The sequence below is a fragment of the Lissotriton helveticus genome, chromosome 4_1, assembly GCF_964261635.1.
Source record: "Lissotriton helveticus chromosome 4_1, aLisHel1.1, whole genome shotgun sequence".
In the NCBI taxonomy this organism is placed as follows: Eukaryota; Metazoa; Chordata; class Amphibia; order Caudata; family Salamandridae; genus Lissotriton; species Lissotriton helveticus.
Genome location: NC_136063.1, coordinates 976,778,825 through 976,793,861, shown reverse-complemented (window position 1 = coordinate 976,793,861; position 15,037 = coordinate 976,778,825). Strand labels below are relative to the sequence as shown.

The 15,037-nt window shown below is 43.6% G+C and overlaps 1 protein-coding gene across 1 annotated transcript in view; it reads left to right on the top strand.

Moving 5' to 3' along the window:
- The first annotated feature begins 2,805 nt into the window (after positions 1-2,805).
- OTULINL (OTU deubiquitinase with linear linkage specificity like) overlaps positions 2,806-15,037 on the top strand; it is a 340,162-nt gene continuing 327,930 nt past the window's right edge. Inside the window, exon 1 of the mRNA XM_078687595.1 lies at positions 2,806-3,024. Within this exon, the coding sequence (XP_078543721.1) occupies positions 3,015-3,024 (10 nt within the window). The 5' untranslated portion in view covers positions 2,806-3,014. The remainder of the gene's footprint in view (positions 3,025-15,037) is intronic.

Genomic DNA, 15,037 nt, shown 5'->3' with positions numbered 1-15,037 from the left:
CTGCCTATCGCCAACACAGTCACCCTTGCACCATAGTGAAAGGGTGCCTGCGTTGCGGCGGAATGATTGTTTATCTTAAATGGCGATTTGTAACTTCTATTTGTGCAGCACAAATATAAGTTGCAACTCATCATTTTTTAAGTGACTGTTTATGTGCAGGAAGGGACACCTTACTGTACATACATAATCATGCATGGGGGTTTGCTGTTTTTATGTGTGCTGCACAATGCAGCACACATGAAAACAATAAAAACAAGGAGAAATAAAGCATTTCTCCTTGTTGCACCCTGTTAAGACCACATTGTTCCTGCTTACATTTCACATGTTTTACTTAATCTTGCATTCCCTATGAGTAATTGATTTTTCCAAGATGTTATTACTTTTTTTCAGGCAGCCTATTACTGGTCTAGTGCATAATTTGAATTGAGTCACACCCAGGTGTTTATAGCGCAGCACAACTAGGTTATAACTGAAGGCAGTGCGAATTTCCCTTAGTGGGGCGGTATATGTGTTCAGTGTGGGAGAGGATGTGGCACTATGGCCAAAGCTTCCAAATATAGGTCTGGGGAACCAAGTTCAGCCTTCATGACCACTCCACCAAAGCACTCTCCAGAGGGAGCACATTCCCATGCTAGACCTCAGAAGGCCTCGCTAGACAGTAGATGTCTTAGCACCAGAAGGTGGGCCCTAGCAGTGGCAAGTGTGGATTATCCTTGAAGGCCTGTCCACCACAATCCATGCTGAAGTTCACCTCCAGTCTTGTGGGCAGGCTTACGAAGCAACACACGCCAGAGTGACAGTGACTTGGTCACAGAGGTCACAGGACCCTTGAAGTCAGTCCGCCTCACCCATTGGTACCTCAATTGTCCTTGTTTCAGCAATAGTGGTGCAACTAACCAGGGATCGGCAATGCAGGATTTCCACGCACACCAAACTAAGTTTGCAAACTTCACAGCCTCTCTGCTCCATGCACAAGCACATTTAACATGTGTTGCCTGCTTTGCGGCCAGTAGAATTATGTGGCAAGAGAGAACAAAATGATGCCACCGTGTTGACTAAATTATGCAGCAAACAAAAAGTCTGCAGCATAATGCGGTATATTTTCTGAAAATAATAATTTTGACATTTTTATACATACTAAAAATCTCTGCAAATATTTTGCCTCATTAGTACCAGGGTAACAGTCAAATGCGCAGTGAGAAAGGTTACCAGTCAACCTTTTCAAAGGGCCCTCCACTTTGCAGCAATACAAGTCACATTGTTTTGTAACTTTTGATCCATTCGAGCTACAAACAATTTATTAGTTGAAATCATCAGATTATGCAGCAGATGATGTATTATGTGGCAAAGATGGCAGAGCCATAATTAGGTGGGAAACATTTGCAAACTGGCATATTTTGTCATTCGTGTTTGAACTGCTGGTGTGTTAAAGGGCGGGGAGAAGTGCTGGTGACCGAAACTGCATGGATCGGAGACAAATGGCTTGCACTTTCAGTTTTAAGTGTATTTGGGACATTTTGTGATTGGAAACGTCCCACTTTGTGAATACATAATAAGTTGTAAATGGTCAGTGCAGTACCAAACAAATACTAAAAATTGGGATGTTTTGCTCTTTCTGGCCACACCTCTGACTCCGCCCACTGACCCAGTCCATGGGTTATTCCTGCCCTCTGATTCTCCACCCACAGTTCCCCTACTTTTATTCCCCACTTCGACCACTGCTCCAGTCCATCCCATCCAATCCAATCCATCCCACTCTACGCCATTCCACTTTTTGACACCATGCCACTGCACTCTACGACACTCTCCACCACTGAACTACTGACCTCTGCTCCCCTCTACAATACTAATACTCCGTCCTACTTCCCTATCTCCACTTTGCGACACTATACTCTACTCCCCCTACTCCTTTCAGTGACATTAACTTTTAGCCGTGCTGAACAGCAGCCACACTGGTGTGCAACGTGGCTAAAGCACATTGCCAAAGGCAATAGCACTTGTTTACTGTTGATTTCCCTCATGTTACCACAAACATTACCTGAAGCAAGCCCAAATGCATACAATCCCCCATACCTCCCTAAATACCTATTAAGCTTGTTATTACAAGTTCAAAACTGCACCGATTTGCAGAATGTAGGCCACTTATTCTAGTTATCCATTTGCTAATGGGCGATACTTTTATGTTGGAGGCCTGGCCTATTTTCATCTCAGTCCGACCGTGAAGCTGATGATGAAATATAGGAGGTATAGAATTGGGTAAGTAGAGCGTTGGGATGGCTAATGAAACATTCTTGCCAGACCAACATTTTTTACTTTCTTCATTCTTAGGTACTGCGCTGATAGTTCACAGAAATGTGAACGTTTAACAATGAAATAATTATGTGGCAGGTGTTTATCTGTTTTGCCTAATTAAACTTAATTTATTAACTATGTATGTGCACATCCCTTAGAAGTGTTTAGGGAGGCATGGGGTTTTTAGTCTAGGCTATAATTAAAGGAACAAAAAAAGGAGGTTTAATGCTTTCCTCTCCCAAAATTATTTGAAAGGGCGCCGCGAACGTTCTGTTTCCTGGTAGGGTAATTGCTTCCTCCTTAGAGAGGACTCACTGCCTGAGGGGAGGGTGGGGATAAAGAGCCTCCCTCGGAATAGGCCCGCCTCTTCTAAACTGCTATTGGTGAACATACGAAAACAAGGCGAGACGCTGCTGTATATGATGAACGCCATGAACAACATTTAAAATAAAAAAAATCGAGCAGGCTCGCGGTTCTTAGCTGTGATTGGCCCGGAAGCCAGTCCATCCTGGTGACAGACGTGCAAGAAAGCGTCTGCAAGGCTGGTGAACTCAGCCCGTAAAAGTGGCTTGAGGGTTTTGACAGGGGGCGGGTGCTGTGCAGGTGCTGCTGTCAGGGCACTTCAAGAACCACAACAGAAGCAGTGACGGGGAAGGAAGCAGAGCGGCCTCAGCTCCACAGCAGCAGTGCCTACGGCTGACAGCTCTTAGCCCCACTACAGCATGGCAGGAGGTAAGCTCTGAAGTAGCAAAGTCGCCACAGGTACACTGCTGGCTTGTTGCGACTGCTCAAAGTCTTATAAATATGCAGCATCCCTACTTTAAAAACGTCCAACAAGAGTAGCCTACGTGGAAAAACAATTTTAAACATTGGGAGGGTTTAGCCGCAGTGTTGTAGAGGGTGCGGTTTCCTGAGCGACGCCCACATACCGAGGGCACGGGCTGTACGGAACACTTCATCCTCCTTCCTTGAGGGGGTGGCTGTTCCGTGCCTTTTAGTGAAAGGCGGCTGTGACGTAAAAATGAAGACTACGACGTCACAGAAGGGTCCTTCTAGTAAATGCACACCTTACTTTTCAAGCGTGCTTGGAGCACCCACGGCTCTTTGCAGGGCTGCTTCACGGAAGTGTTAACACGTACAAGAGGGCGGAGGGGGCAGAGTTTCCAAGCTGCCACCTCAGTGACTCGAGCGATGCCTTTCTGCAGCAGCATCCTTGGCTACTTGTACATTGCTGGTTGTGCTGTCAGATGTAAGTCACACAGTCCTTCATTTGTGCCTTTGTTTAATAGGACAGTTGGAAGTTGGCCCCATGTCACGAAGGTGCCTTTCAGCCAGCAGCACAAAACATGCTGGGTCTTGTAAATTTCACTTTTCACGGTTATCCTATAAGAACACTGCAGGACAGTACAAAGCAGTCCCGTTTCCCATGTCTTTGAGCGTATAGCTGTCACCTTTGCCAGGTCCATGAGCGATGTGCTGCTCGAGTTCACCTTTTTACCTTTACATTCTGGGACTTTTAGCTCTTTTTATTGTGAAATAAATGAGACTACAAGTCCTTGGATTCAAAGAAAAAACATCGACTGGAGCAGCACATCATGCATTGACCTGGGAAACTTGGCAGAGCTGTGAGTTGGTAGGTCATAGGGCAACGTTTTTGCTTTGCATGCTGGATCTTGTAGTTCTGATTTTTATACTAGGAGAAACAGGACTACAGGTCCCAAAATGCTTAGCAAAATACCTGTTTGGATGAATTAGTCCCACATAGACCTAGGAAACTTGAGAGCTCTGGCAAGTACCAGAATGCAAAGTTAAATACTTGTTGGCACCTTAACATGGTAAAAGAACAATTGATGGACAGAATGCTGCACAATGTCAAACAATCAACCCAGTACAGAGATCTGGGCCTAAATCCATAGTTTGTTTGCTCCCCATACCTTTCCAGTCAGGCCCGGTTCTAGCGGGTGGGCCGGGTGGGCCAGGCCCACCCAAACTTGAGCCTTGCCCACCCAAACAGGAGCCTTGGCCCTCGCAGTGAGGGCTTCAAGGCAGGCGCGCAAAGGCATTGGGCTCAAAGGGTTGGCTGTGTGTGTGTGCGCCCGGGCTGAGACAGTTCCCGGGCGAATACACACAGACACACAGACAGTTTTAAAGATTATCACAGCCGCACCCGAGCACTTCACAGGTCTTTAAAAGACCATTCACATGTTAACGAGGGTTTGTTTATTTTTTTCACCCCTTCATCCCCACTGGCGAAGGGCGACAACGGTCACCTTTGCCTCTTGTTCTGTGTGGATATTTATTTTTCGGTGCAGTGCAGGAGAAAAGAAGTTTGTTTATTTCTATTCACCTTTCCTGACCCCTGCAGCTGCTTATCACATCGGGCTGTGACACAAAGTTTGACTAAATGGAGTAGTAGGTAAGAGGATGCGTTACTATTTGTTTTTCTTTTTTAAAATCTGCACAGGCCCAGCAGGGAACAAACTTATTGTGTGCTTCATTTGAACAGTTTTTATCATTATCATGGCTGATGCAGGACAACAACAAGAAAATACAAAATGCCCAAATAAAGCTGGCGATTAATAATCCTGCTGGAGTGTAATCATTTGTCTGTTAGTAGATTTTAAATGCAGATGAACTGTGTTTTTTGTGGATAGCTCAGTGGGTTACTGACTTTGTCACTGAGATCCTTGTGTTACTTGCAGTTCAGAAGTTACAATCCTAACATAGGACAGTAACCAATGAACTGTCACCAAAGAGCTGCATACAAACATGAATGGTATAGTTAGAACTTTGCTTTTTATTGTTTTGTGATATAGTTAGAACTTACTCTGTCTTTCATTATTCTAATGTTGCTAAAATAAGTATTTTTGGGCAGATATACATTTTTGTCAGTAAAGCTGACCCCCATGGAATACTCTTTAAATCCTAAGGTTATGTTTCCACAGACCAAACCCTCTTAAAATATACTGCCTACCAGTATGGATGACGTGATTCATACACCTTGTAATCCTCATTGGTTTATGTGACATTCCCTGTAGACTGATTTACATACTTGTATGATTCATTGTCTCTGTATAATGTGTGTGTCGTGTAAAGTACTGACACACACTACACTGATATGAGTAGTGCTATACAACAAATTAAATGCATATGAGAAAAGGGATACATAAAGAGGAGGGGCACTGGTGGAGGGTGGCAATGGGGAATCCAAGGAGGAGGTAGTGTGTGCGGCTATGGAGCGATGAGGGGCACTGTTGAAGGGTGGCAGTGAGGGAATCTGAGGAAGTGGTCATGGGTGAAGGGGGTGCTAGGGAGAGATAAAGGGCACTGGTAGAGGTGGTAGTGAGGGAGTCTGAGGAAGAGGTCATGGTGGGAAGGGCCACAGAGAGATGAGGGGCACTGGTGGAGGGTGGCAGTGAGGGAGTCCGAGGAGGAGGTCAATAGGGGGAGGGGCTAAAGAGCGATGAGGGGCACTGTTGGAGGGTGGTAGTGAGGGAATCCAATAAGGAGATCAATAGGGGGGGCATGGAGGGATGAGGGGCACTGGTGGAGGGTGGCTGTGAGGGAATCAGAGGATGAGGTCAAGGGGTGGAGGGTAGAAGTAAAGGTATTTACGGAGAAAGGGGTTATTGGTGTGGTGCCAAAAAAGACTTTCGCATCAGCGCTGAAGCCGGCCCTGTCATGGCCTTTCTGTTTTTGTTTATTTAATTAGCAGTCGGGTCATAAGGGCTACTGTGGAACATACTTTAAAAGTGCTTGCTAATTATATTTACTGCTATATTCAATGTTTTAAGTTTGAAGGTGATTTTACTAATGTTTTTACAGAGAAAAATGAAAGTGGAGCCCGATGGTGCCTGATATGGGGCTGGGGCCCAAGGTCAGCTGTGAGATAAGGTGCACTGGAGAGCAGTAGTGGATAATCAATCCTGTAAGGGAGTAAGTTGCAGAGTCCGGGGTCAGGTGGAGGTGGTAATGAAGAGGGATTCTCCCTGAAGGCTCTCACAGAGGGGGCCCGAGAAGTATCATTTGCCTGATACTCCCACCTCAGAAACCTCTTCGTCCCATCAAAGGAACATTACATGGAAAAAACACTTTTTGAGTGATAATATTTAGTAAGAGACTTGGAAAAGAGTGCGTTTTACTGGGCCTTGTAAGACTAAGAAGAGATAAAGGAGGGCCCTGCAGCAGGCCTGCCCAGACATATATGCAACAAATCGAGCCCGCAGTGGCCCACCCAAATGCACCCTTGGCCCACCCAAATAAAAATTCCTGGAGCCGGGCCTGTTTCCAGTTCAGACCCAGTAATGTGCAAATCAGTCTTGACCCTGTTACCCATGGGAACAGTGCAGTCCGAACTGCCAGGCCAGGTCCTCCCTGGATCGGAAACAAACATCCGGGGACCGGTTTCGGGGCATCACCCCTCATCAGCCAGGCTAGCTTGACTCCAGTGGCATGGAGAGCGCGGGACCCACTCTGGGTGACAAATGCAAAAAGAACAATTGATGGACAGAATGCTGCACAGTGTTTGATTTGCTCTGCATTCCGGCCATCATCTGTGTGTCTTTTGCTTTCTCGCCCTAAATGCACTGGGTATGCCCAGACGTGGGTCCTGGTCTCAGTGTGCCGCAATATTCAAGCTAGTCTGGCTGATGAGGGGTGTTACCCTGAAACCGGTCCCAGGATGCTTGTTTCCGTTATAGGGAGGACCTGGCTTTGGCAGTTTGGGCTCGACTGTTCCCATGAGGTACAGGGTCAAGACTGATTTGCATATGGCTGGGTCTAAACTGGGTTGGCATGGTGAACAAAAGAACAATGGATTTAACCCAGATCTCTTAACTGGGAGTGAATGATTGATTTGCTCTACCTTTCGTCCTTCATCTGTGTGTCTTTTGCTTTCTCAACTTAACATGGGGCACATTCATAAATCTGCTACTGCAGTTTACCTTAAACCATTCATTTAGGGAGTCAGATCCAGCAGGGTGTCAGACTAAGCAGCAATTAAAAACTTTAAAAGGGTCCCTATTTCACCCTGTATTCATGTCCCTAACTTTGCTGTCAAAAACACTGAGCATAAGAACGTAGCTTCAGGGCTTCTGGGAAGGTGGTTGTGGTGTTACACCCCCTAATACATGTATTTTCTGATAAGTAGCTGGGTACAGGTGCTTTCAGTTGGGTTGGTAATATATTCAAACATTATGTGCCAACCTGAAAGTTGAAACATCTGAAGTTCACACCCTAAAGTCTTACTAACCAAGCTACGCCGCTGACTGAAGGGTGTCATAACTAGGGTGACCACCTGACATGGAGCCAACATCTTGACAGGACTGTACAAAATTCAGGACAAAGGGTCAAAATTCAGGACAAAAGGTCAGTATTACAGACCCATTCAAGGAGAGGTCATACCCCACTACTTTATCAGTGCATTTATATACAATTTTCTACATAGCACTATTTATTCGCTATGGTCTTTATGTGATTGGCTCTAGGTATGCTAGATTCAGGTGGCACATTATGTCCTTGTTCAATAATAAATTAATGCCCTTGAGCACGATGTCAAGGGAATCATCCCATCCAGATTCACGCAAACTTTTTTGGAGAGACAGCGCACATTTTGAATATGTTCCTAAACATTTAAAAAAATTTGCAAACAGTTTGGGAAACATCAAGGTACAAATCTTGTTGATCTCTCACTGTCAGGTAACTACATATAAAATAGTACACACCTTAACTGAAAAATTAATAAAATTTAAACTGATCAGTGAGAAATGAACTATTTTATGGACTGAAACCTCTATTGGTAATACAATCACTGACATAAGTATTTGTAAAGCACACATTTACCCAGTGGGGCATCTTGGTGCTGAGTAACAGATGTTTGTGGTTATCCAACTCAATAGTACTCATTTTATCGACCTCAGAAGTATGAAAGGCTGTTTGGACCCACCAGGATTTGAACCAGGACCATAAGGTCAAACACAGGCCCCGCAGTAGACACATTAGTCCACTAAGGCGCCAGACCCAGCAGATATAAATGTGTGCAAATAGAGGTCCACAGAATTGAGCCTTGTTTGGTGCAGCAGGGAAATGTGGCTTGTGTATTTTTAGTGCTCGTAGATCCCTGAAAGCATTGTGAATGTTTAAGCCATTATTTTAAACATGCATTATACACAGTATAACATAGACTGCCACTAAATGCACATATTCATGTAAGTTAAAGATCAAGGGCCAGATGTACGACCGGGGAATTTAGCGACTCGCAAATTGAGCTCAATTGCAAGTCGGAATTTGCAAGTCGCTAAATGCCATGTACAACAGTGTCAGAGACACTGTTTGCTATTCCCAATGGGGTCGCAAATTGCATGCCTCATCAATATTCATGAGGCAATATGCGACCACATTAGTAATGGCTGGCCCTCCCAGGTATGGTGGCCTGCTGGGGTCAGCAGACCTCCATGTCTGGGACTGCTTTTCAATAAAGCAGGTTTTGTTTCAAAAATGCATCCTGTTTTCCTTGAAGGAAAATGGGATGCATTTAAAAAAAAAAAAAAATGTTTTCATTTAATTTTTTAAGGGCAGGTAGTGGTCCCTGGGACCACTGCCTGCCCCATAACAGTATTTTCCCCTGCATTTGCAAAGGGGAAGCAGTCCCCTGGGGACGCTTTCCCATTTGCAAATGCATTGCCACTCTCTTGAAGAGGGCAGTAAATTGCGAGTGTTTTGCGACCGCAATTGCGGTCACAAAATATTCTTACCTAGGGTAGCGAGTTGCCATTAGGAAGGGACGTCCTTGGAACGCCCCTTACTAATTGCGTTTCGCAAATCCTATTTAGCGAGTCGCAAATAAATTGTGACTCGCTAAATAGGGTTTGTACATGACCCTATTAGTTTTTGCATGCACAAACGGGTCGCTAACCTGCTTTCGCATGCAAAAATGGGTCAAACGTCTGGCCCAAAAAGTGGGTCTAAAGTGGAGATTTCAGTAATATGCAGATTCTACCAAGTGCAATTTTTTTTTTTACGGCACATTAGAAGTACGCTTTCCATAGCCCAGCTTGGAACACCTTTACAGTACCTCTCAAAAAGAAAATATCTTGTCATCATGGAGCTTTAGTGACTCCATTATTTAACTCCTCCCAAGCAGCCATTACATTTGCAAATCAACCAATTGCACACATTTGCATTTCTTTGGAGTAGCAGCCACCCTGGCAAGAAAGCTTTTTTTCCTTTTTTGCTGTCTGCCCCTCCCTCACAGCACAGGAGAGTCCCTCCCACCCACTTCAGCTGGGGAATCTCAATTGTAGGAATTAAATGTTGTCCTTTATCTGAGAGACTAAAATTACAGACAAATGCCGTCCATCAATCACGGACAAGGATGTTGGGGCTAATTTACAGACAGTCCATGAAAGTTACGGACGGGTGGTCACCCTAGTCATAACAATGACTATAAGAACCCTTAAAATATCGATGCAATCCCCAATTACACTGCACATTTTAGGTCATCTTGCATTCTCTGAGTGTTTTTTGTTGTTCTTTTTATATGTTTCCATAGGTTCCTTTTCTTTCAGAATCTGACTCTTACAGTGAACTGAGTCTCGTGTAAGTGTCTGGGGGGGGGGTTCAGGTTGAGGATGGGTGAAGATAATGGAACTCAATTGTTTGCTCTGGAGCTGAGGCTGAAGGCATACAGGTTTCCCTCTGTGATGGTGCCTGTCAGTTCCTAAGGTGTTCAGACTACATGCACATTCAATCATTGGCCTCTCTGCATAGCGCTGAGAGCGTTGGTCACACGTGCCAGCTCTAATTACCATTTTATGTGAAAGTTTGTGGAGGAGGTACACATCTGTTGCAATATGGCCAGGGCTAAAGGAAAGAAAAATGTGCTTACAGGCTGGCTTGTGTGTGCTGGGGATGGTGAAGTAGAGGAAAGGAAGTAGGTGCAGGAGAAGAGACAAATAAGGCAGTACTAGAGAGGCGAGAGATGACGACATGTGAGAGATGCAAAAGTAGGTTTTAAAAATGTGTCGTGGAAAAGAGTCTGTAACAGAGTGAGAGACAACAGAGGTAAGGATTGTGAAGGGGAGAACGGGAGTGATTGAGACAATTCACATAACATCACCCTTTCCAAGGACATTAGAGATATTTATTTAATAGTCCTAACGAGCATTATCAAAGACAATAGGTCTGACTTGTTTTAGATGTGTCATTGTGTGATACTCTGCGATGCAACAACAGGACACTTGCATATTTGGGACACTCACCCCAATATTGGTCACATGGCATGATGTATGAAGCACAGAATTATATTCTATATTTTAAGCCACACCCTTAAATATATAGACTACACCTCTTCTAAAGGATTCTCCTAGTGATGCTTCTTTAGACACACTCCTGTTAGAGACCACCCTGCTTAGTTTGTAAAATAAGTGCCAGGGCCCTGACCAGATGGCCACTGCAGCTTGCACCATCCATCGTCCCTGTCATCGCTGCCAAAACAACTACTAACCATCTCTCTCGCTTGCAAGTGTGACAGGTTAGATTACTCTAGGTCCCTAAAGCTAAAGGAATGGCCGGGGAGGCAGGCATTAGTTATTTTTAATCTATATTGTATTCATAAACAACCGTTGTTCTGCTAATCGCTAAATTACATGGGCAGCGCCACCATGTCGTAGACTGTCCTAAGTGCTGTGTTGACGATTAAGTGCTGGCGCTGACAACCAGAAACCACAGGCTCAAATTAAGCACACTGCACTTAATGCTCTGCCTCAAAACCCTTAACAATAAGAACACACCTTTAAAAAGAATTGAAAGCATGCAAAAATACAGGGGCTCATCTGATGAAAAATGTGAGTGTGGCTTTGTTTTTCTAGTTGCATATAAGGTGAGGTTCGTTCTGTGCATAATCCTATCGGGGAAACTTCTCCCTATTCAAATTTCAGTTTTAAAGAAGCCGAGAAAACAAGCTCTTACCTTTATGGGTTTTCTCTTTCAAAAATAATTTCTATTTTGTGTGTGGATGAACAGAGCAGTTTCATAATCAATAGTTATCCATGATCTATTAAGTGGTTTTTATTTCCCGATGGTCTTTCCTGAGTCTGGAATACATTAGGCTTAGCCTGTGACCAAGGGCCTTATGCAGACGCCTTTTGGACGCGTGCCCTTTGTTGACTCTAGGTACACAGTGACACATGACTGCTCATTGTGTTCTGTACCAACTGAGCTGCTGCAGCAGGAAATCTACTCTGTAAGGCATACACGCGTTTTAAACAATATTTGCAGCATTGCATATTTAAAGATCATAGTAATTTACACCCAGACGTAAACACTTGGATGTGTCACCCAGCAGATGGCACACGCAATTCGATAATGCAAACAGAAAAGCCTATTTTCCACCCCACAATAAAAACGTGCTGTATTTGTTTCTGATGCCGTAATGCACAGTGGAGATAAAATGGATGTTCAGAGAATGTCAAAACACTTCGTATTGGTAAGTCATGGGTGGCCGTAAAAGTGCCTATCCCGGAACGAAAGCACAGAATTATCGATGCACGCGTCATAACGCAAACTACTTCCTGCCTAATGACTGAAGCTTCTCACAGATTAGAATTTAGGGCCAGATGTAGGACCCATTTTTGCATGCGCAAACGGGTTTGCGAACCGTTTGCGCATGCAAAAATACTAATGGGCCATGTGCAAACCCTGTTTAGTCAGTCACTATTTATTTGCGACTCGCTAAATTGGATTTGTGACTCGCTGTTAGGAAGGGGCGTTCCAAGGGCATCCCTTCCTAATAGCGACTCGCTACCCTATGTATGAATTTTTTGCAACCGCAAATGTGGTCACAAAACACTCGCAATTTACCACCCTCTTCAAGAGGGTGGTAATGCAGTCGCAAATGGAAAGCCGTCCCCAAGGGAAAATATGTTTTAGAAGTAGGCAGGGGTCGCATGGACCACTACCTGCCCTTAAAAAATAAAACAAAAACGTTTCATTTTCTTTTTTTAATTGCATCCCGTTTTCCTTTAAGGAAGGTGTCAGTGATGATCCTCCTGTTCCTAGTTTGCACCCTAGACTTGTGTTCAATTAGTTTCAATTCCTTATTCGTCTATTGATCTATGTCCAGTCCCTTCTATTACCAGTATCCAAGTTGATAAGCTATAGTGGTCTGTACGCCTCAATGACTTGACTGTTGTTCATTTTTCTTTGCCATCCATTAGTACCTCTCTTTTTCAGATGGGAGATAAGGCTATTTTTGAGAGGAGAGTGCTGGTTGCTGGGCATTTTCTCGAATGCATTGGCTGATAGTCAGTCAACTACCCTACTTGAACCCGTAACTGAAAATGAAATGGGGAAAAAGACAGGAGACAATAGCATCTTTTTATAGGTCACTGACTGAATTGAAATAATAGTGGTGTAGTGTAGTTTCTATATTCCCAATAGGCTCTGCACATTGGAATAATATATCCTATAGATTTTACGTAGGACTTAAGTCAATAGGTCTCTATCGAATATACTAAACTTAATTGTGTGTGTGCCAGCTAGCTCAGAGGTCACTAGAAACGTTCTCGAATACACAAGAAGGGATTAGTTTCTGACAACTGCATAAACATGACAACTTTGTTTCCCCAAGAATAAGAACATATCTTTCAGAGTTGTGGAAACAACCGATAACTAGTTCACTCATTCAATCGTGCATGCTTCGATTCTACAGAGGTGCAGAGAAATAGTGAGACGGGCGTTTTCAATAAAAGGTTTATTGAACAGTCTTCTTTCTCATGCAAGATAGGTGAACTGCTACAACTGTTAGACAGAATGCAAAGTATAACGCGTACAGCGAGAATAGTAATAATGCTGTAATAACATTGTTGGTTTATAAGCCAAATAAAAATACATATATAAATACCATAGACTAAAATACTCAACTGGTGCTTCTAAAATACGCCCCCTAATGTACCTAACCTAGGTCTAGTACGAGGGAGGAAGTAAGTATTGTTTAGCATAAGTTTTAGTTCTGCCAAGAATTTACCAAAGGTCTCTCTAGGTTCTTATCAGCTCCATACCTTAGAATGAAGGAGGTCTGGTATCTCTGTCTCGGGACTCGATTTCCCAACACCCCGCAAGGGGAGTCGGAAACACTGGAGCTGGAATCTCGGCAGGAGAGGGCAGCTTCCTAATCAGTGGGTCAACTGGAGAGTCGGCTTCCTTTGGTACTTTCTGTAGCGAGCTGCGTCGGGCAAGTAGGTCGTCGAACTGCTCCGAACCACCGTGCTTTGCCATAGCAAATGAAGGTATATTTATACCTTGAAGGTTTTTAGGAATGCCATGTTTGACGTAAAGTCGGGCATATGAACGTCATGAATAAACCCCTGGGGAATAGTTGTGCATTGTAAAGTAACTGAGTTCTTGGAGAAATCAATATTCAAGCAAGGGGAAGTCCCTAACGGCTTAGGCTGGTTTTCCAAGAAATCGTTGTGACGTTTGGTGAACAGATGGAAGTAGTCATGCCTGTATTTGGGTAGCATGGGCTATGCCTAAATAAGTGCTGGATTTCTATGCCTATATAAGGGCAACATGAATTGTACCTATATAAGGGCATGAATCGGGAAAATCCATTTGGAATATAAAACGCCATAGAACAGTGAAGCCTCGTTAGGTCCCAGCACTGCCTAGAGAGAATTTCACTAACACATGAATTCCAAAGTTTCTTTCTTGTTTTAATCCATTTTATTACTTCCAGATCTTGATTCTTTATCAATTCATGTCCATGTGTGATTCAAATATTTTAATCCATGTTCACAAATGCCTATCCAGGCCTTTCCAAACAACACCTGGGGATTCACCACTCCTTATAGCGTGATGTTAATTTTCCTGTAGGACCCAATGCATTTCGGGCAACATATGCCCTTCCTCAGGGCAACTGAAATGAGACAGATAGCATATAAATCACCAGCACATCCCACTCATAATGGGACTGTTCTTGCAAAATGCTTTACTTTGTAAAAGCGATTTAACCTCCGTTTTCCTGTAACCCATAAATGAGCAGAAAAAATATAATAATGAAGTGTATAGTCATCGTGAAAAAAGAAATGAATAAATTAATTAATAAAACAAACTCTTGCCTTTTGCTAAATGAACGTGCCCTGACACAAACCTCTTTCAAAATGAATAAATTAGTACCTCCTAAATCGTATCCTAATGACCTCATTAAAAAAAGTGCTTTCAAATTACCATTGTCTGACAGCCTAAATTTACCTTCATGCATGCCAATCATTGCAGATCACCAATGTGAATGTGCTAACTCAACATACTTAAATGCTACTGGTGCTTTTAAATCATGTCACATGATTAAACCAAATCACCTGACGCACAAACCATAAAGCTAAACAAAGCACTGTGATTAGCCCCATACTATTTCAGATTCGTAAGTCATGCAGACAACATTATTTAAGCACAACATATGGGACTTCAGTTGTGTAGTGCCTTGAATATGTGGGTGAGGAGTTTGAAATGAACACGTTTGTGTATTGCAAGCCAGTGGAGCTGTCTGGGGTGAGTAGTGAATGGCAGGTTGAAAATGAGTCTGTTTGCTGTGTTCTCAGTGGTTTCTAGTCTTATGGTGAGTTTCTTGGGGGTTCCAGCGTAGCGTGTGTTCCGGTAGTCCAATTTGCTGGTGATGATGGCGTGTGTGATAGTTTTCTTGGTGTGGCCTGGAAGCCATTTGATGATGTCCCTCAGCATCTTCAAGGTT